Source organism: Aulonocara stuartgranti (assembly GCF_965226115.1).
Source record: "Aulonocara stuartgranti genome assembly, chromosome: 20".
Taxonomy (NCBI): domain Eukaryota; kingdom Metazoa; phylum Chordata; class Actinopteri; order Cichliformes; family Cichlidae; genus Aulonocara; species Aulonocara stuartgranti.
The window spans coordinates 17483623-17507745 of record NC_138956.1 but is presented as its reverse complement, the minus strand read 5'-3'; the positions used below and the strand labels follow the sequence as shown (position 1 = coordinate 17507745).

Below are 24123 nucleotides of genomic sequence, written 5' to 3'. Positions count from 1 at the left end.
TTTTTTTAAATTAGTAGTTAGCTCCTGGGCTCTCTTGTCCAAATGATGTCTCTGTGTTGAAACCAGAATTAGCCTGAGCAGCGAAACTAAAACTTCAGCATTTAATGTTTGTTTCTGGTCTTAAAATACAACGTCTCAGTTCACATTAAAATGAGGGTTACTGCCAAAAAGAAAAGGGAAGCATAATCTCACACTGAAATAGTGTAAATTTCCATCCATCACTTCCTGTTGGGGAAATGTGACCATTAAACCAGTTTCGCCTGAGCAGCTAGAACAAATCTAAAATTTCTTGAGCAGTCTTGAAATGATCAGCTGTATTGCACTTCTTTCTTGTTTAGATGGGTTTACATGATACCATAACTACTATCTGACAGTAAGTTAAGGTTCATCAATGAGGTCGATCAATGGAGCACAGCCCTTTTGCATAACGTCCCTAAGAAAACCAAACATTAGATGTAATGCTCTATTTGACTTCTATTACATATTCTATTTCCTGTTATTTGTCCTGTGGTGATTACTAAATTTATTATGGTGCTAAAATATAATTAATCAAACCGGACCAACATTTAAGAATGGAAATTTATTTCAACATCAGTAACAGTACATTCATTAAAAGGTTTCTAACAGTGTAGTATTGTAAAAAAAATACTCTCAACAGCACATCGTCTAGCTTGACAGTTTAAAAGTCAGAACATAGCAGTACACTTACAGTAGGATAGTCAATCACATTTTTTTTAACCAAGAGATGCAAATGGCAGGGAAAGACCACTGACCATTGATAAAATACCATACTTAATGGACTATAATGGCATCAGACACACATAACAGAAACAGGAGAAATCAATATGACAGCATTAGGACTGCAAATCTGGGTTCATACACAGGGACATCTAAAAAATGAAATGAAGGAAAAATAAGTAGATTTGAGATTAGTTGACTCTGCCAGTCCATCCATTTTTATATCAATACAAAATGGACTCAGTAGCTTCACAGTGCTTTATCACAAGAGTTTCTTTAGCTGTCTCTCTGCTTTTAACACTTCCCATCTATCACCCAGCTAAGCAAAGGTTGTTGTCACAGCTGTTAGTGGAAAGTTCATACTTGCAAAATATGTGCTGTCTGAAAATGAGAAAAGAGGAAGAGGAACTTCTTTTACTCTTCGGACTTTCTTTCTTATATTCTTCTAAGTTAGCCACATAAGAGGATTTACGTGTTTTTTTTTTTTTGTTTTTTTAGCCAAGCAGTGACGGGCATGCCAGGACATTTAGACTGAAGTTCTTTAAGCATTAGCAGCGCAGACCGTGTTTTGTTTTGCTCGAAGATGAGGAACAAAAGAGAATTCTGCAGATTTTAGTCTCTTCAGCTGGTCATACACGAGGGTGTTTGGCACTGTGAAAATGGGTTGGTAGATGTTAGAAAATGTTAGAAAATGGTTGACTTTCTAAGCCTGACTGTCAGGCTGTTCAGTTTTCCACCCAGTTGCTAATAGCTGCGATATACCCTGTGCTTACATTAAAATTTCCACTCAGACCACAGCAAATATGAAGATTTTAGCTCCATGGTGACATGTGGAAAAGACTTATTCTGATAAAGAATGTCACATGTTTGTACTATTTGTATTTATTCTTTGTGCACAAATCTTTTTCATCATTTTAGACTTAATACCCTGGTGAAAATGAAACCTTTGTGGTTTACTAACCAAAACCAACAGCCACTTATATAATACTCTGCTAAACATTAAACTTCATATATAACAGCTGGTGAAAAGGGAAGTTGTAGAGCTTTACAGCCCACTGCTCTAAGAAGGAAACATGGCCTGAAAAACCTGAACTAGTTATGACCACAGGGATGTTAAAAATATAACGCGGCAGAAAATGGTGGAGTTTGGGTGAGAAAGTTGCAAATACAAAAGACTGCTACAGTGTGTAGCTCTTTTGAAAAGCACACCTTCTGTCAGAAAGGATGTTTGGTACCAGGTGCCACTTCAGCTTGCTTGACCCAATCTTAACATTAGCCAGTGTCCTATGGAAGTTGGCATACTGCTGCATCCTCACTGTCAGTCAGGGCTTTTGTGTCATGCTTAGTTAAACCCCACTCTCTGGAAACTAATGGAATGAATTCCCTTTGACAGAAGTTTTACTGTGTCTGCTGGATGTTCACAATGCCTATGTTCCTTAGGGGCAGTTGCTGCCCCCAAGTGGACAAAAACTTTAATTTACAGCTGATAAAAACAAAACAAAACAAAAGAATTTTGGCAGAAAAATTCAGTTTAATCAGCAGAAGCCCATTACCAAATAGTCTTTGACGACTGGATCACATGACTACTTGGATGAAAACAGTTGCTTACTGCAGATAATAATAACCCGATGGTGTAGATTCTGTTACTGTAGCAATCTGGAGTTTTTGTTAGAATTTAGCAAGTAAAATATTCATTTTACGGCTCACAACTGCACTGAAAATACAGTTTTGATTTGCCATTCTTATCAGTTTAATATTTAGCCACAGCAGAGAGCTGTTCTAAGGAAATGAAGATCTATACCCACAATGTACTTCCTACCACGCAGAAAGCTGTCTGTGAAAGTAACAGAGAGTTTAGCAGCTAAAGAGTCAGATATTTCCCTTAGCAATATGTGGAGAACCAGAACTAAATCAAAAACTATCCGGCTAGACTCAGAATCAGATTGGCTGATGATGGCTGCACTCTGTTTCTCCCCTCTGTAAATTATACCTGTACTGGCTTGTTGTACTTTTTACTCTGAAATGGTTAATGAAGAGTTCTTGCAAAATTACCAAGTCAGTGTGACATCCTCTTTATCTAGGGCTTTTCCTCTGATCTCATTGTGATTTTGAGCTTCCTCTCCCGATGGTTGTCTGGGGGGAACAAAAACAGAAAGCATTTCAGAGTGCTTTTTTTGTGTGAATGACAAATAACAGAATTAGAACTCAACAGAAAGTAGTAGTTCATGAGAAGGTAATAGGTTTTTAACTTAAAGAGAGGTCGGATCCTAAATCATCAAAAAAACAATCTGGATATGTTGGAAAAAATCTGCTTGTCAGACACAAGTGCAATTGAGAAATACAACCAGTTGTGAAACAACTGGTTGTATTTATGCCATACTCCAACAGGGCGAAAGACAAAGAAAGTAATCATTCTAACTGACATGGTGTCACAGCGGGGTGCGCCGGTGTGTTTTTTGAAACAGGACCCAAAAGCAGATGTGGACGAGGAGTTGCAGGTTTAAACAGAAAGCGATCCTTTATTTGGATGATAGCAGGAGTTAAACATGGAACCCTAAACAAACTAAAAAAAACACTAAGAAACAAATACTATTAAGTTCTATGACAATGACTAAGCCAATGGTGGCGATAACAGACAACCTGACCACGACATTCAGAAAACAGAGGACTTAAATACACACATGAGGCGATCAGGGGAAGTGGAGACACATGAGAGCACAGCTGACTCAAATGAAACATAATGACAATACAGGGGAGAGTAACACTAACTACAATGAACAAAGAACACCAGACTCTTACAAAATAAAACAGGAAACACTGAGACATAGACATGGAGATAAAACATGACATGAACTTAACATAACCACATAGACATGAAACATAGACGCAGGAACCAGGAAGACTGGGTACAAGGGGAGATGACAGAAATAACTAAGAAATAAGGTCTGAACAGCAACCTAGAAATTAACTAGATTGAAAATGAATACAAAAATACATAAAACTCAAACACTGGGTCACACGACCTAGTACCGTGACACATGGATTAAAAACTATCAACATTTTTTTCAGAAAAGTACTTTTTCTACGTTTTTTACAAAAAAAGTACATTTTTTGTTTGAAACATAGGGTTAAGCTTAAGAGCTGGGGTTGGGGCTATGCCAGGTAACGATTAAAGCAGAAGTTGTACTCTCTGGAAAGTGATAAAATGGTAGCTTACTACCACAGTCTGTTGATCTTTATGATCAAACAGGCTGCATAGTGCAGTAAACACTTATTTCAGCCACTACTACCATATTTGCCTGAGTATGTCTGCACAATTATAAAGACCAACTCTTGGACCATCGCTTTGTACCAAGCTGACCAAAGTATAAAGTTTTCCACTCTATGCCGTAGTAGTGTCTCTTTTTCTTTGTGACAGTTTTCATCACATCTCATCAAAACCCGCATAACATTTGTGGTTTGGCTTTATTCCTGATTTTTCAGGTATGATGACGCATCGGCACACTCTGTAACTGGTTAACTTGCGCTTGAATCCAAGTGCGTATAGTTTAACTCACTTAAATGGTGCATCTAGGGAAACAGCCTTCCCTGCTTTTTTCACAGACACTGCGTCAGATTTGATTTAGATTTTAGAAAACTGAACTGTCAATTCAGTATTGACTTTTCAGAACTACAGAGCTAAAATACCAGAAAAAAAGAGACATAAATGCTCTGCAATCCCTTAGACAGCAGGCGATCTGTTCGCCCTACTCTGACCAAAGTGTACTCTAGTGAAACATCCCTGTTAGATCTCTGGAGAGCTATTTCTAAGAAACCTTTGAAAAAAAGAGAAAAGTATGGCGTAGTGATTAGTATGGAGCCTTATACTGAAGGTGATACAATTTACTATCCACATTGTCTTTTTGTTGTTGTTTGGTCATTTGTTGCTGTGTGTGTTTGTAAATAGATAAAATTAAGACATAAAGGTGACAGTTGTTGAGAAGGTTTTCCATCCATGCATCCATCCATGGCCAATTTAGAATAACTAATTAAACTTTTAATTGATGTATCAATTAAAACTTCCTCCCATAGTTCAAAGATGTGGACTATGGAAAACAACCCACACAGGTACTGAGAGAACATGCAAAATGTATGTACGTCTGTATGGTGTAAGGCAGCACATACAAAACTTATGCACAGGCTGACAGACATAAAACTCTAAAAATATTTAGAAATGCAAAATGTAAACAATGACAAACAACAGCAACAATAATAAAAAAAATAATTCTGTCAATTTATTTAATATAAATTGCCAAGCCAAAGATATGGTGTAAAAAAGGCCGAAAGAACTACATTGATGATGACCTAAACTTAAACCTATCATTTTAGTTCTTTTTGACGTTACTCTCCCATTTTTTCCTAATTATCAAATGTCTTTTCATTATCAAAAGTACTTTTTCTCTGAAATGTAGGGTTAGAATTGGGGCGAGGGGCACAGAAGTCAAAATGTATGTAGACCTCATGAGGTAAAAAAAAGAAAAAAAGAAATCTGCTTAAAGCCCACACTCAAGACAGAGATAACAAAACTGAAGAAAGGAAAAAATATCTGAAAATAAACAGGTGATTACTGCTGTCTGTGTTGGAATCTCTGTCTGCATCTGTCTCCACAGATGCCCTTTTCCTTTTGGAGCCCTGATTGCTTTTGTGTCCTGACCGGTTGGCTTCCTCGTCCTGCTCATCAGAGCTGGTTTCTGGCTCATCTGTCGCCGAAGATGTCTGTTAAAAAGAAAAGGATGCACAATTGTTCACAAAAGAAAGAAGTGTATATAAACTAAAGTCAGCTGTTTTTGATTGTTGTTGTATTTTTTCAATAAAAATTGTAATACAAAATGAGTTAATGTGCTAACAAAACCTTCACGTTCTCTGTTTTGTTTGGGCGAATTACCTTGCCATTTGATGATAAGGAATCTTGCTTTTGTAGAGCTGGGTTCAGAGTCTCCAACACCACTACTGCTACAAAAACATAATAAAAACTATTCACTTGTGCATTGTCAATTTTTAGTAACCTTGGTTTAAAAGCAATATTTGACTGAATTTCAGGAAAAATCACAGAGACATCCTACTTTACCTGGCCGTAATGATAGAGTGAGGATAGGCACCTTCTTCCCCTTGCTTTCATCTGTCTTTCCATTCACCTCCTCTTTCTGATCCTGCTCTCTGACTACCTGCAGGTAGAACATCCCCACACCATGAATTTAATTTGCCCCCTCTTTACTTCAGCCTCTTCTAATTTTATTGTAAGAAGTAGAAGACCTTAAATTACCTTGTGGTTAGGATCCTTGTCAGGTGCTTGCTCTTCTGTCGTTGCACACGATGATGAAGGAATGACAATAGATGAAGATGATGATTCTGCTATGTCTGCAGAAGAATTTGTGTTTACCTCCAATTCAGGGCTCTTTTGAACTCTTGTTCCATCTTGTAAGGCTGAGGATGAATCACTTTTTGGCACTTGACTGGATATGGACTTCCCCCGATCAGATAAGTCCAAAGGCCCATCATTTAACTCTTTTAACCCTTCTTCAGACACCCTCTCAACCTTGGGTAGCAGGTTTTCCTTTTTCTCTGTTTTCTCTGTGGGCTTTGTTTGAATCTCCACATATTCTGGCAGATTTGTCAATCGGAAAACCACAGTTGGCTCTCTGGCAGGGGGCTGAACGCTGCTCTGCTTAGGAAACGGAGGACTAAAAACCTGCCTTCTGGGGCTGGCCTGTTGCCTCATTGGGTTCAAGCTGTGAAAATGTTGTGAGTGTGGATTGGGTGAAGTTTGCACTACTGGATTGGTGCCGGCAGTAATCCAATCAGATGATTCAGATAGAGACCAGCGAAGAGAAGCAGAGTTGCTGTTGATTGCTTGAGGATGTCGGGCGACAGGAGCATGGACAACATGTCTGCCGGGTCGCACATCTCCAGCAGCTGGGACAGAAGATCTCCTAAGCAGAGAATTAGTAGGCATGGAGGAACACTGGTCGAGTCCTTCAACATTTTGAATTCTAAGGTATGAGAAAGAAAGTCAAGTCTGTAGGAAAATCTTTTGGCAGTTAAGGTTTAATTGGTAATGTGATGCAGTACTTATTTTTCTTCAGTAATGATTAGAGCAGAAGCTGCCTCTTGCCTTGTTATAGCTATAATTACTGTAAAAATGGATGAATGGATGGATGGATGGTTGGATGAGGACAGTGGTTCCTAAATGGTTTGGTGTATGAGGCTATGAGGCCGTAACATGTTGCAACAGGTGCACATCATGAATAAAATAACTAATGTGTTAAGGAGCTCCTGTAAAATGAAACCCAACTTCATTTTCACAGTTCTCAGATGGTAAGAATTAGGTTTGTGTGACACATCAATAGCCCCGACTGGGAGCACAAGTATACTGTCCCAAGCCCAAATGTGTTATCTGAGGGAAGATGTTTGCTCAGGCCAGGAAAACTAAAGAGGCCCAAATCTTGGACAACTAAAGTCCCGAATCTTAAGCAGAAGTGGAAAGATTATTTGTTGGATTGGTTGAAAGTGTCAGATAAGGCAGTGGTGGGAGGTTGGGAGGGGGGAGGTTCTATTGCAAAGTAGAATAAACCTTATAAAACAGCAGCAAGACTCTTGTTATTAAAATAAGAAAGGAAAATAAATTGAGCTTAAATTACCCCATACAGATGTTGGCATAATGACTCAATACAAGAACAAAATTGTAGTGGAGTGAATGAGGGAATGTCTGAAAGGTGATGTAGTTGTTCATTTTTGGCAAGTAAAGCATGCAAACTGTAAGTTTTGTGTTCTCCTTAACCTTTATGGATCAATACTGGTGCAGAAATGTGGGAAAGTGTAATATTCAGACTCTATATGTAGAAAAAAGTATTGACTTTGGAGCACATAATCACTAATTTGATGAATCTGCTGTTACTCACAGTACATATCCTCATACAGTGGCAGATTAGCCCATTTCGTGATTTCCTATGTCTTACCTCTTCTCTCCAGCACGAGTCACAAAGTGTTCTTTCTTCCATGACGGCAATGTGAGGGCTGACAATGGAAGAGCATCCTGTTTGAGCAGAGAAGGGCATGCAGCAAAAGAAGTCACCATATTACATTAACCAATGTTTTGTCAGTTCAGAGAACAATTTGAATTATCCTCAAACATTTTTGGTTTATCTAATTTGTAAATGCAAAATCTGTAGCTAGTTAGCTTAGCATAAAGTAAAAAAAAGAAAGAAAATAAACTAAGCTACCTAGGTAGCTGTCTTTGTACCCATCACAGTATAAATAGAATAAGACAAAATATGTTAATATTTAAGGTTGAGGAGAGCTAGGATTTCACTATTTTCAGTCTTTAGCTTACTGTGTGCACTACCTAAAGCAACATTTTGGCTCGATTTTGAGAATAATGCTTTACAGAGGAGACCAGAAAATATAATGTAATCAGTCTGATTCATAGTATTTCATGTGCTAAGCTTGTACAAGTTGCAGGTAAAAGGCAATGGGAACTTCCAGAAAGAAAGGGAACAATCATAAATCTATGATATGAGACTCAATGACGGAGTGTTGTAAAGAAGCAGTGTACATGTGTATAGGCAGCTTCTTATTTAAAGTGTCATTGTTAGTGTGAAAATGGACTAATGGACTTTTCTGTATTTGCTTTTTCATTACTGAGCTGCGTCACCAAGTACAACCTTATATTATCATAATAACCAGCCTATTGCCAAAATGTCCTTTGGAACCTGTAACTAAAATGTTAGCTAAGCTTAAGAAAAACTCCACATAGAGGGGTTAGGTACAACACAGTCTTACAAGTTCCTTCATACAGTATAATGATGGTGATATGAAAGCAACACATTTTTTGACATGTGGCTCTATCAACATCTGTAGCTCAAATGATTTGGAAAATCCACTGAAAACAGACTAATACTGACGGATAAAAAGAAACATAGCTGATCTTTCCCCTCACTCAGTCAGAGCAGATGGCTGACCAAGTGTCTGCTGAATGTCTCTTTTCATTAAAAGGGGGTTCTTCCTCCCCACTACTGCCAAGTGCTCTTTAGTATTGTAGGGGTTTTAATTTGTAATATAAAAGGCTTGAGAAAAATGTTGATGTTAACTGGTGCAGAGGAAAAAAACTAATTACCAATATAAATATAAATAATGATAAATTTAAGCATTCATCTTAATGAAAAAATAATTAAGGTGAACAATACATCTTCTTGTAGGGTTTTATATGTTCAGTGAGAGACTGAAAAGCACCACTGAACGACACAGGAAATCATTCCTGCCTGTGGCCATCTCCCTGTACAACATATCCACTTAACACACTGTTTATGGCAACAGCTACACCCTTTTTGCACATGTTCTTCCTTTTTCAGCTATTTATTAATAAGTGACCTTTATGTATATATATGCCTGTATATATTGTGCTATTCTTAGTTAGTGTATTGTCTGTCTTTGTTAATGGCTGTTTATAATGGAGCACTGTAACGAAAAAGAATTTCCCCTAGGGATCAATAAAGTATTCTGATTCTGATTCTGATTATAACCCATTCATGGTTGGTCAATGGTAAGATGAGGGATGTTTGGCAGTTCTACATCTCTTATTTATCTATCATGTATGCATAGAATCATAGATACAATAATAACACTTGAAAGCTTTTTATGACATCTTAGAGCTAATGTTCCATCACTGGTTACTGGGTAAGTTGTTGTCACTAACAGTGTAATCGTACAAAAAACAACTTAAACATGTGTGTCTTGATTTTAGCAGAAATACATTTTGCTTCTTTTGAGCTCAAATATCATTAAATTCCGTAGAAAAACACAACAAGTTTTAGGTTGTGCCACATGCTTCTCTCATGTAATTCAAATGGCATCACTGTCCCTTAAGATGATGGAAAATAAGCATACATATTTTTCTGGTGGTAATTGTTTCCCATTTGTTCTCTTCACTTTAATATTATTTTAGATCTTATATCTTATTCTTTCATACCTATCTGCAAATTTGGATTATTTACACTTGGTGCTACAAGTTGTGATCTGAATCGTTTTGCTTAATAGAATAGTGCAACTAGCAATTAATTGAATACTGAAATTGATTATTATTCAAAACAAATGTATGATAAAAAATTATGAAAAAACAAACTTACAAACTGGCTTCGGTTGATTCCTCTTAACTGTCTGCCTTCAGTTTCTGTTTGATCAAAGCCAGAAACTGCATGTATTTATTAAGTAAGATGACAGAATATAATCACCACTATTGTTCATTTTTACCTTCAGTTTTCAGTTCGACATCAGGCTTTACTGAAATGTTGCCATCTGCTGGCTTGTTGCTTGGCCTGCTGGTTGTTGTATTGGACAGGATTCCAGATGCGGGTGAAAGGGCAGGGGAAGAGTTGGGCTTGACCTCTGTGGTGGTGCTACTATTAGAAGAGTTGTCACTGTGACCTTTGCTACACAAACACACACACAGGCACAGAATGACGACGGTTTTAAATTTTGTCGTGCATCAAAAAATACAAATATGCCTAAAACAATGTTCCTCATAAACAGAAAATACTAATATAAGATGTATCAGCATTAGTTTTAAATTAAAGATTAGAACAACCATATCGTTAAATAGCATCTACTCACTCAAGTGCTGCTTTTAAGTTTCTGTTTTCATCTTTAAGTTTCTTGTTCTCTTTTTTCAGGTTGTTCATCTCTCCAGCTGCAACACAAGCAAACGACATGATCAGAGTACACATCAATAGAATTGTCCTTAAACAGCATTTTTAGTAGAAAATAAACTGGGGAAACATTAATGGTGTCAAAGGTTAAAGAACAGACAGGAAATTCACTGTAAAGGAGTTTCGTAGAGATGCAAGATGGATAGATGGATTATTGAGTAAGAACAGAATACCAAGTAGAGAGATGTGCTGGAGACTCTGAATCTGGGAGGCTTCAAATTCCTGTTGTCTTCTCTTGGCTACCTCTTGAGTGACCGTACATCTGTCACACAGCCCAGCCCTAAGCCTGCGCAGGCAGGAAGAAGTCACTTAGTAGCACACCTAATAACTAGGCTGATGTGACAGTAGCTCACATTATGCAACAATTGAAATGAGTTTTTTTTCTTTGACAAAACTAAAAACAGCTGTAATTAGTCATTAGTTGGGTTAGTTGGTTTTTGAATTGCCAGTTAACCTAACCTCAAGCATGTCTTTGGATTATGGAAGTAAGCCAGCAGAAGGCACCCCTGTGGAGTGCTGGTTAGGACTGCAGCTTCATAGCAAAATGGTCATGAGTCTAAATCCAGCATGTTGCCTTTCTGTATTAATCAGTCTATATTAATCAATTTACACAAAAACTAGAGAGAACAATTTTATATAACTTACAGTTACAGGTAATTAATAAGTACCTGTTGAATTTTGATGCTAATTTTATGTTATATGCGATCTCTTTCCAATAAAAAGAAATTACCATAAACATTAGATCACTTTTTGTTAGTGAGCAAACAACTTTATTTCTAGTGTTTTATACAAGAAAAGAAAAATGCAATGTAACATTGATACCTGTTTTCCAGAACCTTAATGTTTTCGGTGAGTAATCTGTGTTGTTCTTTCATCTGTTGGTTTCTGGTAAAAAGTTCTTCCATTCTTTTTGTGTCACTATTGACGCAAAAGAACACAAGGTGGTTAGGCTTCAATACTAAAAAAATGTGTTTCAGAAAGATTGTATTTCCTCATAGTTTAAATATTATCGTAAGCTTGTATTTCCGTACCAGCCTACATAATGTTCCTCTTTCCAAGTGAAAGGTAGTTATGTTATAAATGTAAGTTGTATATGCATCATATAGGTTATTATGGAGGTGGATGAAACAATGGTCTTTCATTATGTTACATCTCTCTTTACTTGTGTTCCAGTCACTGAAGCAGTGTAGGTAGTTCATAAGAGAGGTCTGTATCTTCATTCTAAATATTTGACATTCAAGGGCGAGTAGTACTATAGGCAGAAACATGGATGTGCCATGGGGAAACATTGCAGAGCGACTGGTTCAGGATACTACCAAATAAGAAAGAGATTGTGATACAGAAATTGGATCCTTTATCATCTAGTGTAAGTGCCACCACATGGTTATGTTTTTTTTTTGAAACTGCTGTTTTTTATAAATGATGCAGACCAAAATTGCCATTAGATTGGCTAATTTGGAGGTCCCCAAAGTGGGGGGCAGGTCCCTTTGTGGCCAGAGCCATTGCCTGGGGGGGGGGGGTTTGCAAATATGTTTCCAAACCAACTTCCTTCCAAGCCAAAGACTACAAAATATGATGAAGCATATCTTGCCTTTGGCTTCATCTGCACAAGTGCCAAGGTAGTGATCCCCGGCAGAATTGGTTTCCCTGCGTCAGGAGCACACGCTGGGCTCTCCAAATCACAGACAAACAGTATCCCACAGTTGTTTATGTTTCTGAACCCAGTTTTTCACAGAGGGGCTTCTTTGAGGAAAAAGTATTGATGGCAATCTTGAATATTATTACACAGGAAAAAAACAGCTACACATAAACTAATTACACCATGACGCCTCTGTCTTTCTAAATGGAGGGACAGTAATTGAGTGTGTATATGTAAGCGTGTAAAAACTGCAGAGAGTAGAATTAACAGTAACAGTATTTTGTATATCCGCCGTTCTAGAAATTCATCTCATGTAAACAATAATGTGGAGCACAGCTGATGTGAAAAAAGCACACACCTTTGACATTGCATGACGAACTCCGCATTCATTGTCCACACGTAAACGCAAAAAAGAAATTTTTGAAAATCTCCAACCTGGCAGGAGTTTGAAAAAAATATATCAGTTTTCGGTGATTCGCAACGCTGGTTATGTGTGTTATGTGCGTTTTCAAAAATACCCGTGTAGGTGTGGACATAGCGTAAAAGACTTAATAGTTTATTTTATTGCTATCTGTAATTTATTGCAGTTTATATATGGGTGTGTGTGGTTGGAGAATGTGGGGAAGACCACTGGGCTAATTGATCAATAATGATGCTCACATTAAAACTAAGCAGCTGTCTTTTTAAATACTGCAGTCATATCAATACAATTTGCTGTTTCATTACATGAAGGAACCTTTCAAATACAAGCGCACTCATGCTCACAGGTGTACACGCGGGTGCTCACAGACACAAACTACACCCTTTTTGGCTCCTACCTCAAAGCACACTGTGCGCTGTCAATCCTGCATGCTGCACAATAATATTCAATATTTAGTATTTACTGTTATATTCACACAGATCATCGCGATGATGTTGTTTATTATATTGCTCTGTTTTTTTTTGCTTGTTTTCTCTTTTTTCTTTCTCAACAGGTGATCCAGGTGATTGATAAATGTATTTTTTGTCTGTTTATTTTGTTGGTTTTTGTTTTTTGCCCTTTATCACCATTTCTCTTCCCCGCTGTTTTTCTTTCCCTCTTTCTCCCTTTTCTTTCCCCCAGTCATGTCTGTCCCGTGTGCAGCAAGTGAAAAAAACAAACAAAAAAAACAAACAATAAAAGCAAAGGTGAATCAAATAGACCAATACGGCAAGGCTGGGATGGTCCATTTGGTAAAGTAAATCTGTTTGGCATCTTTCTTTGCCTTTAGACAATAATTCTGATGGCAAAAGAACCAAACGAGACAGGCGAAAAAAGTACATAAATAAATAAACAAATAAAGTGGAAAGTGTTAGGCAGGGCCTTGAGTTTTTCATAATTCTGAATTTCTTTTTGTGATGCTGCATATTTAGCAATGTATTTATTAATTTGTGCAAGAAAATAACAAAAATACTTCACAGAAAAGTACATAAAGTACAGTCACATACATAGTGACATAAATTATTTTGCACATCCTGAAATAAAATGATTGCTGCACCTATCTAGAATACTGAAGGAAATCCATCTTATACAGTGTCATTGTCATGGTCTCCGCTCCTCGACAGCTGACAGCTGTCAGGTGCTTTGTTTTTGTTTCCCTTTCTCTCTCGCCCTCTTCCATTCTCTCTTTCTCCTGCCGGGGCGGAGCTCAGTATGGGCTCCTGCCCCTGGCCTACACACCTGGAGGTGATCAGCACATCTGTTGCTGATCATAAGAGATTGGAACCCTTCTTAAGAGGGCGAGTCTGCTCTACTCGTCGCTGGATCGTTGAGCCATCAGCGTCAGTCGTCCTGTATTTTGTAAAGTCAGTTTGTGAGCCTGTCTGAACCAGGAAACTAATGTTTTTTTTCTGCCTGTGTATAGATCGCCTCTGGACCTGTTCTTTCCCTGTGCATGGCGACTGAACGGAAGCAAGAGAGATAAAGGAAAGGAGAGGAGATGTGCGAGGGCTGAATGAAAACCTTCCCTTCCTGGACTCCTGCCTCTTTCACTCCTGGACCCTGGAACCCCGGCCCCTTTTCCCCTTGACATCACTATATGTATATATGAATTCCACTGTAGAGGAACACTACAAATAAATGCACCTTTTGAAGACACGAGTGGTCTGCGCGTGAGTCCGATCTACAAAACTTGACAGTCATGTTATGATTTTCAATGACTTAAACATCAGTATGCATTGAAAGAACATTGGAAGAAGAAATAGAGGTAAACTATGATGGCTTAACTTCAAATGAGAATAAGGAGCAGAATGGAGCAAAGTAATAAACTATTTCAATACCGGTCATAGTGAAAGATCAGGAGATGTTTACCAAGTTAGCAGGATTGTTTAGGTTCACCACATGAAAAATCAAATTCAATAAAATTAGTGCTCTAATGTTGCATATGTTAGTTATGGCTGGGTTATACCCCCAAGCAGTCAATGCATTGATGCCAGTGCTATGTTTTTGTTATCTATAACATTTTGCAGTGTGGACCTTTCTACTTATGTTTTAGCTAACTAGAACCCTCAGCAGCTTACCAGCCACATGGAAACATTTCTTGTTTTCTTTAAATTTAACGCCTGTGTGTTTTAATGCAAAGAAACTGCAGAAACATAATTGTTCCTTGTTAATATTTGTCGTCATGTAATAACGTAGATATAGTGTTGTTTTGTGTTGCACCATGTGTTGATAGAGTACTGATTTAACATTAATAGTGTGTTGTATTTTCACTGACTGGCTCAAAAAATATATTTGAATTCTATTAAATATTCCACATGTGCACTGCATCCAACATGATCATTATTTGAAAGCCTTTGTTGGAAGACACAGTTTTGTCAACTGTGCTAATTGTGAGCTAAAATCCACAAATATTAATGATTTCTGTTTCTTTTTATTAAACGAGTCATTGTCTTTACTTTTGTTTAATGTTACTATTTACAGCTTCAGAAATGTAAGGTTGAACATTACAAAAATGTTGTATAATTTTTTTTTAATGTTGATGTGAATTTATATTTACAAACTCTTTTTATTAAGTAACCTAATGTAGATATAAGAAAATAAGAAATCCATGTGAGGCAATTCCTCCAACGCCTACTGGAAAGTAGGCTATATGTGAAGGGGGAGAAGTGTGAATTTCATGTGGACTTGGTGGCCTTTCTGGGGTACTGTCAAGGCCCAGCGGCACGAGGGAACAGAGATGGACACAGGTGCAGAAACCAACCCGGAAGCGAGACGATAAGGGAACAAAGGATTTATTTCCGCCCACAGGCAAACACAAGCAAGAAAACTACGCGCCACTAGTGTGGTGGCGTAGGATAATCTAAGATAACGGAGGGTGACCTAGACACCTCTAGGAGACGGCTGAACAGCAGAGGCAGCGGGGAGGTGGAAACAGGACTAGGTAGGGGCCGGGGCATTGGTTTCAGGGGGAGGTGACAGGTGGGGCGGAAGGCGTGGTCGTGGTCGAAGCGGTCGAGGCGTGGGGAGGCAGGCAAGTGAGTGGTGGGCCGCCAGGCCACGTCGTATCAGCAGCAAGCGGCCCAGGTCCAGGAAGGCGGGAGTGAGGGAGACAAGACCTCCACTCCAGATGCTACCTATGGGGATAGCAGATACTCAGGCGATGAATGGTTGAGAGCGCAGGTCTGATATACTGCCGGAATAATTGCTCACAGGTGGTCAGCCAGGGAGGAGCAACCGAACTCCGCCTAAAGGAGGAGGGGCCGCTGTTGGAGACCTGCAGGTACCCACCCAGACCATGACAGGTATATTATTGAGCAGGGGAACCTGAATCCTGACGCAGTAAAGATACAAGCTGTGCTTGAATGGCCCGAATCCACTAACTGCCGACAGCTCCAGCGGTTTTTCTCGTTTGCCAATTTTTGTTGCTGGTTTATAAGGGACTCTAGCAAAATCGCTCTACTAGATTCTAGTATACTTCTCCCAAAGTTTCCTTTCAGTGGGTTCAGCCTGTTCGAAAAGCCTTCTCCCATCTCAAGGAGTGGTTTCCCATGGCTCCCATTGTACGACAGCCAGATCTCAGTCCTCAAGTCATGAACTAGGTGGATGCATCAGACTGTTACAATAGAGAAACGGTAAGCTCCACCCATGGGATTTTTACGCTCATCATCTCTCCCCAGCAAGCAATTATGACATCAGAGATGGGGAGTTTCTTGCCATTAAGCTCGCCCTGGAGGAATGGAGACATTGGCTTGAAGGCACTGCACAGCCATTTAGCGTTTGAACTAACCACAAAAACATGGAGTACCAAAAGGTTTAACTCTCGACAGGCCAGGTGGGCACTGTTCTTTACCTGCTTTAATTTTTCTATCACTTACAGATCTGGCTCGTGGAATGTGAAACTGGATGCCTCCGCAGGATCTGATCCCTGATCCTGAAGCCGCCTCTTGCTCGGTTGGAGCAGTAACTTGGGAGATCGAGTCAATTATGTGGGAGGCACAAGAAACTAACCCCAACCCTGGGTCTGGCCCACACAGCACATTTTACCTGCCACCCTGGGGTCCAGCGCTACTTCTGGTAGCCCACACTGGCAAAGGACACCAGGGAATATGTGACCGCCTGCATCACCTGTGCTCCAAACAAACTTTCCAAGCAGTCTCCGTCCGGATTACTTCAGCCTCTTCCCAAGCCTGGCCGACCGTGGTCCCACATCTCTCTCGATTTCATCACTGGGCTGCCACCCTCCGCAGGTAACACCACTATTCTGACAATAATCGACTGGTTTTCCAAAGCTGCCCACTTTGTCGCCCTCCCAAAGCTCTCCACAGCCATAGAAATGGCTCAGCTGCTCACCACACACGTGTTCAGCTCCATGGCATTCCAGAGGACATCGTCTCAGACCGAGGACCCCAATTTAACTCTCGGGTATGGAGGGAGTTCTGCTCCACCCTGGGCGCAAAGGTCAGTCTATCTTCTGGTTGTCACCCCCAGAGGAGACAGAGTGGACCAATCAAGAAATGGAGGCTGCTCTATCGTCGTTTCTCAAAACCAAGCCGCCTAGAGTGAACAACTGCCGTGGCTCTTGTATGAACACAATAGCCTCCCATCTGCCACGGGGATGTCGCCCTTTGAAGCATTCCTGGGGGTCCAACCTCCCCCTGTTCTCGGAAATAGGAGCACAGGGTCACCTCTGTGCAGCATAACCTCTGCCGGTGCCGCTGCGCTTGGTGAGCCACTTGGGCCGCCTTGCTCCAGAGCAGATTCCCTGGAACCGGCCTGTAACCCCTGTTTCCCTGGATGCCTGAACGTGAGTGTGACAGTCTGGCAAAACGTGTCAATACAGAGGGGAGAGGATCTCAGGAGCACAGTGAGTGAGCAGAAAGCAGAGTGAGAGGAATGAAGCGAGTGGAACACCTTTTTCCCTGTCTACCCATGGACCCCTGGAACTATTCCCCCCACCTTGTATATATTGCACGTGGTGTTGAAAAATAAAGAACTCAGTGTGTGCCTGAGAATGACCTGCCAGTTAACAAAAATGTATGTATGAACATTATATATTTATATGTTAAAGTGTCTCAAGACAAGTAGATAGAGCATTTTAAGGGGGGGAAAAAAAAGAATAAAAGTCACATTTTTGAATATATCACCACACAATCAGCCATACTTTTGAAAAATCACAAAAATAAACAAATAAACTGCATAAACAAATACATATACGAATATTTTGTTTTTTTTAAAAGAAAAAGTTCTCTTTACTTACTTTTCCACAGAAATTAAGCAAATATTTTGTGAGTCATTATCTCACAGAATAACTTGTTGCAACATGAGCTTCCTTCCAAGTTTGTGAAATGTGATGTTTGCGGGGGGCATAGGACCAGCATGCCTACCTGTCTGATTACCTGCCTGTCTAGTCAACAAAGACTTGAGGCCTACTCTGGATGAACCTTTTTATACATATTTTCAGCACTGTCTAAATGTGATTGCCCATATCACAATGACTCACCAGCCTTTCTTGTTGGACAGCTCTTGAACTTTCACCTGCCATCCTTGAAGAAAAAAATATAAAAGACCTTTTAAGGAGCACATGTGTTGGAATTATCTTATGGAACTCTTGGATACCCATTGCAATCATTTAATTTTTTTTTATTCCACTTACCTTCTAGTTCTCGCTCGTGGACCTCCTTCAGTTTGTGGAGGAGGTCATTGAAACACTCCATTTCTACAGCAATCACCTTTGCACAGAACATGCAAGATTTTAGTTAGTTAGAGTTGTTAATTTTAGCTATTTTTTATGAATAACATAACACATTCTAAATCGAATGTTTTTAACTAAAACTTTACTAAAACAGTAAAACAAGTCAGTTGAAGTGCACAGGCGTTATAGCCGGAGGACTTTCTGTGCATGTGAGAACTGAGCATAGGACACTTTGTTGTTATTCACATGTGGGAGCAAATTCTTACTTATTTCAGGTCTGATTAAAACTAGTTCAACCGGTCCTGCGAGGCATGGGATTTAGTTCTGCAGTATGTGTTTCTAGTATATGAAAAACAGCCTTGAAACTTTTGAGTGCTCATGTACTTGCAATAACTTACAGTTTTACCACTGTAAATACTTTGTAAACAACAAGTGATACTAATACATATTGCTTTTTTGGGGAACTTAATTCTTCATCATTAGGGTTTTGTAGACATTATACCATTTCGTCTTGGTTCAGTTCTGGTTCCTGAAATGCACCAAACTAAAGAAGTATGACCTCAATGACAGAGAGACTACACAAAAATATATTCCATGATTGGAAAAGAGTAGGGAAGGTCATAAACCTACATAGCTATGCCAATGAATACGTTGAATTTGTCTGTTGAGTTTACTGAGTAATCAAAGACCTATTATTAATGTAGTTCAAATACGTATGCCTCCATTTTTATGTATACTTAACTACTCACACTATAGTGTGACACTAGTGCGACATACTTTGACATAGTGTCACACTACTCACACTATAACAGTTTTGGGGTGGTGTATTTGACCCTCCTTTAATCAGAGCCATACCCTTTTTCTTTTATCATGACTATTGTGAAGGCGCATGGTAATATATACACTTGGCCTTTGAGGGTTTATCTATAGTAAGTGTATGCTGTCAGTCCACTGTTTACCTCAGCTGTCAGTATGTGTCCACATCTATTTAGTCTTCAGGAAGCTGTAAAACTTTGTGAAAGGAGTCATTGAAGCTCACTTCTGTTCCGTGACAGTGATACTGATATTTGTTGTTTAGGACCTTCTCTTGGTAAGCACTGCTTTTCCACTGTTAGCTGCTGGTATCCAGTGTTAGTGGTGCTTTCTATGAGTGGATCAAACATAGGTGGGCTTGGACACTTAATGAATAAACTCGTATATGAAGCCATTCAGCCTGAGCTGTCCCTCTGATATACTCGTTTCTAGTACTGTCCATCCTGGTTACTACCACATGAAAACCTTAAAAAACCTTCAAGTCTGCCGCATCCAGCTCTGCTTCCTATTTTTCTTTTGTCAGTGCCAGCGTCTCTAAACCATACATCAGAGCATGACTCAGCAGTGTCTTATAAACGTTCCCTTTCACTCTCACTCCTGCGCTTCTATTGCAAATCAACACCTCTCCAGACTCTGCTCTCACCACAGATCACAATGCCATCTGCAAATATCATAGACCCCAGAAAACTCTTTCTGCCATATTGCTGCTCACTGATTGTCACCAATTTTCCTAACATAGCTTCAACAACTCTGCCCCATGGCTTCATTTCATTTAAATTTTCATGGTGCAATGTAATTTTAGCATTAGTAGCATTAGCATACTAGACTTCTCTGGAGTAGCTGTAGATTAACTTTTGTGTGAAGAATTTCGTAGTTTATAAAACTACCAAGTAATTTCCCCAACACATGAACTCAGAGATTTCTTACCTTACACATTCACTTTATATTATGAACAGTATGTGAATTATTAGATGTTAGCACTGGTTATCTCTGGTTATATTTTTGTGATAGGTTACAAAAGTTAGCTTAGCTAGATATTTAGCTTTTTATGAAACATGATAGGGAGGTCATTGTAAAAGGTTCTGAAAAAAAAAACTGACCAAGAAAAGTTACTCGGGTGGTGGGTCATAGCCTCTGTGTTTGAAGAGCATTTTTTTAATGGCCAGCAAGAATCGATGTCTTTAGTACAAAAACAGATGTCGATTATGTATTAAATTAGATTGTGATCTCAGTTACCTATTTTAAGTCTTCTTTAATATAACGTAGTATTGATTTTTGTACATGATGCTCCTATTAAGAGTATGAAACATAATAAAGCAGTTTGTGTATGCTTTAGTGCGTGGCTATGGTGGCTGTAGATCGGGAGCAGGTCATCTACTGATCGAAATGTTAGTGGTTCAATTCCTGGCTCCCCCAGTCTGCATGCCAAGTGTCCTTGGGGAAGATACTAACCCCAAGTTGCTCTCTAATGCATTAATCATTAATCAGAGTATGAACGTTGCTTTTTGTACGGCTATTTCCGTCATTTCCTTGCCTAAAAATGGCGGTCTTGATTTTTGTGAAGGAATCGCTCTCATGACTCACTGAGTGAAGTCACTGCCAATTGGTGGCATGCAGTCTGTGGATGTGACTTTTTCGGATGGTCTCCGACTATTTGGAGCTGAATAGGTACTCAAAAAGTACCTTGTACCAGGTGCCACCACTTTAAAAACCAAGTCGAGCTGAGCCAAGTAGGTGGAAATGGGCTCAACTTCTTAGATTTGCTGGGTTAAAGTCAAGTTTTCTGTATCATCAAAGCTGGTTCCTTTTTTACCTGGCTAAATCACCCTGGTTTCTAATGCTGAACGCATGAACTGGTCAAAAGCTGGTTATGTTCTAAGTTTCAGTTTAAAATTGTCTGGAACTGCCATGTTTTAATTAATTATTTTTTTGTGCAGCATGTCTGAAGTTTGATTTAGTTATAGATTCCCTGCTGTAGGAGCACTTTTTAAAAATGCAACTTGATAAGCCGTACCTGATTAAAATGAGGTAAATGAAGCTCAGCTGTAATGTTACAGCTGCATACAGGAGTTTGTATGCAGTCTGTTGGTGATGCATAAAATATATAAATGATTTTAAAGTTGCAGAGGTCTAATGTACAACAACCACATTGGAAATAAATATGCAGCGTTAAAAAGTTTACAGTTTTTTATTGCTCTGTGCTCTAAATCCCAAGATAAACACATCGCTGCAACATTACTTTATTTGTCAAAGTGTTGCAATTAACTATTATGTTTGTTCTTTTTATCATCATTTAATTACCATCTGATTGGCGTAGGCAGCACTTATAGGGATCATGTTGTGCAGAAGCTCTTTTTGATGTGACAGTGCCTGAAGCAAAAAGCTGAACAGTGAAACCAACAACTATGACTGCAATACCCGTTACCTCTGACTAGAGTTTTAGGTTTTGTCAAGTCATGTTATGAAAGTCAGATAAGAAAGCCTGACTATGTAAATTTACTTTGTAGTAAATTTACTCAGGTCACCACTAACCTGTCTATCATAGGGTTAGGGTTAGGTAAATGTACACATCTTTTTATAGAATATTTGCCCCTTTGACCACATAAATGGAATGAAAGCTATTAACTGACAAAATGAGATGCTCATCTTTTGGCTGAAACAAAAGTCAGACTTAAACTTGAAAGGACAGAAGAGATAGCTACCTATACATACTTGTCTAGGTGGCTATCTCTTCTGTCCTTTCAAAAAAGTTTCCTGATATTTTTGATGGAATTCAAAGCTGACATGCTGCAAACTAAGTTTAAAAACAAATTTCCTTTTGCCATCAATCTGCATATCCCAACATTTTCATATAATCTTTTTATTTCCAGTATAGCACAGTTCCTTGAGGCCTAGGGCATCATTAGCAATGACCCCAATTCAAACTCCATCGGCTATTTAAATATGACATTTTCTTTCAAAAAGAAGTTCTCCTGAGTCTTGGCAACCAAGAAACAAAGAAAGCAGTCATGGCAAGTGACATAGATCAAAATCCATTTACATTAAAAAACAAACAAACAAAAATCAAACCTTTAGCTTGAGTCTAAGATCTTAAAGCATTAAAACAAAAACAAATACGTCAGTTTGGTTATCCTTGATTTGATGAAGAGTCTGTTGGTATCTTCTTCCAGTTCCTTGTAAAAATTTGGTTTGCTTTCCTCGGTTGTCTGATGATTTAAAACGGATGCATTTAAAGGACTCTGTTGTCCAGCAGACATTCGGCTCTCCCTCTGCTTATTCATTTAATAATACAAAAACCCTAGCCTTAGACCTGGGACCTTAACAAAAACCCTATTATCAAACCCATTTTTCATACCACAATTTACCTCACTGCATTTTACTGGCACAGTGAGTGTGAAAAGATTTAACATGAATCATACAAGTTTGCATATTTATGCAGATGCATAGACATGATCGCTAACAGCACAAATACTGTGATTTAGCATTTTGATCGGCGTGGATTCGGCTCTCTCAACGTGTCAGGATATGTTAGGCAACTGGCTGTTCACATCACCTCAGCAGAGCAAGAAAAGACCTGTCTGCTTTTATGTTCCTGCTCTGCTATCGGTAGATCATTATTCACTCTTACACATACACACACACACACACACACACACACACACCCCTACATGCACACACCTACGCATGCATGTAAACACACACACACACACACACACACACACACACACACACACAAATTATTATTTATGAAATTACACTGAATTTCCAGGCTACTAGCTCTGACGAGCTAACTGCATCACACGTTTCTGACTGTTGACAGAAGCATTAGCACGTTATGTGCAAACACGTAGTTCTAGATGGCACACACCTTAAGAGAGAGATAAAGAGCACACTGGAGGCACATTTCACTACTGCAGCTTTAACACAGGGATTAAAAACACCTCCCATCAGCACAGGACATTTTCTGTTCAAAACCAGAGGTGAGCTGTGTGTGTGTGTGTGAGAGAGACAGGAAGTTTTGTGGTTCAGTCCTCAGTCACTGCTGTCGCACAATGTCAGCTGATGCTGTTCGAAACAAATAAGAGCAGGCAGGGTTTCTGCTTGCTAAGCTAGCTTTAACCGTGCATGTAATAAGACCATATACTTAGATTGAACTAATTCTGAATGATTACAGAGACATTTTAATTCAAGACCACAAAGCTTCTAAATACATATCTTTTCTCTGAACTCCTAAAATAAACCCTAGAGGTGTCCTTATGAAAGAACCCTGTGCCTTTGTATTTATTTATATTTATGGGTTGTAAATGAATACATTGTGTAACACAATGTGAAGTAAATGTGTAATTGCCCCCAAAGTAAGGTCATGATTGTTTCCTGTTCTCTGTGTTGGCTCAATCCCTGCCAAAGCCGCTCACTTGTCAGCAAGTCTATCCTCGTCCTCAGGCAACAACTCAGAGCCAAATCAATTCCCACTTACCAAAACAGCCAGTGACTGCCTCTCTCTCAGCCGCCAACGCTTCTTTTCCACAGCTGGACGTAGTGAAATGCAGGCGGCGGGAGACCAAGTGTGATAAAGAAAAGAATGAGAATAGAATGAGTTGAAAGAGAACGCCCCACATACACCCTCCTCCTCTTCACACTCTGCCTCTATCTCTTCTCTCCACCCCAGAAAACCGGTCAGGGCGGTCGTCCCCTTGAGGAGCAGAAACAGAGAGGCCTGGGCAAGTTCTCCCTTGATATTCCTGTTCTGCTGAAATCCCACATAACCGGCTAAACCGGTCCCCTAAAGCCCTGTGGTAATAGAGGGACAACTAACTCGAGAACAGAAATGTCCAATGCAGACACCTGCGGTTGTATATTTAAAGCAGAAGTCAGAGACTTGAGAGTTTTTATACAAATAAACAGGAAAAAAAAGGCATGGTTCGTAAGCATAGCATAGCAGGTTGTTAGTATAGCAGAACCTGTAAATGAACTTCTTAACAGCTGTATGGAAGTTTGATCAGTCTGCAGTGTCCATTGTTCTAACTTCGATGTTGAATGG

General features: G+C 39.3%; 1 protein-coding gene across 5 annotated transcripts; it reads right to left on the bottom strand.

Annotated features, from left to right (window-relative positions):
* Positions 1-565: 565 nt before the first annotated feature.
* rbbp8l (retinoblastoma binding protein 8-like) lies at positions 566-23704 on the bottom strand. 5 transcript variants are annotated; one of them, XM_082519349.1, is made up of 15 exons: positions 23560-23703; positions 18231-18306; positions 18078-18120; positions 11301-11396; positions 10652-10764; positions 10384-10459; positions 10024-10202; positions 9900-9943; positions 7734-7810; positions 6041-6767; positions 5846-5942; positions 5663-5730; positions 5346-5493; positions 2791-2871; positions 566-1389 (listed from the first exon to the last, which is right to left on the bottom strand). In XM_082519349.1, exons 2-14 carry the CDS (start codon positions 18289-18291, stop codon positions 2816-2818), a joined length of 1785 nt encoding a protein of 594 aa, XP_082375475.1. In that variant the 5' UTR covers positions 18292-18306; positions 23560-23703; the 3' UTR covers positions 566-1389; positions 2791-2815. The 5 variants fall into 5 exon arrangements, with proteins under 5 accessions (XP_082375475.1, XP_082375476.1, XP_082375477.1 ...); XM_082519350.1 differs by having other exon boundaries at positions 566-890; XM_082519351.1 differs by having other exon boundaries at positions 566-2871; positions 5663-5727; positions 23560-23704.
* Positions 23705-24123: the final 419 nt, after the last annotated feature.

Excerpts from the sequence above, each read along its gene's own strand:
- rbbp8l (XM_082519348.1), bottom strand. The coding sequence starts at position 18,291 with ATGGAGTGTTTCAATGACCTCCTCCACAAACTGAAGGAGGTCCACGAG. Across the intron at positions 9,944-10,023 it reads TGTCGAACTGAAAACTGAAG|AAACTGAAGGCAGACAGTTA; the intron begins GTAAAAATGAAC and ends TTGATCAAACAG. Across the intron at positions 7,811-9,899 it reads GAATCAACCGAAGCCAGTTT|GATGCTCTTCCATTGTCAGC; the intron begins GTAAGTTTGTTT and ends CTGCTCAAACAG.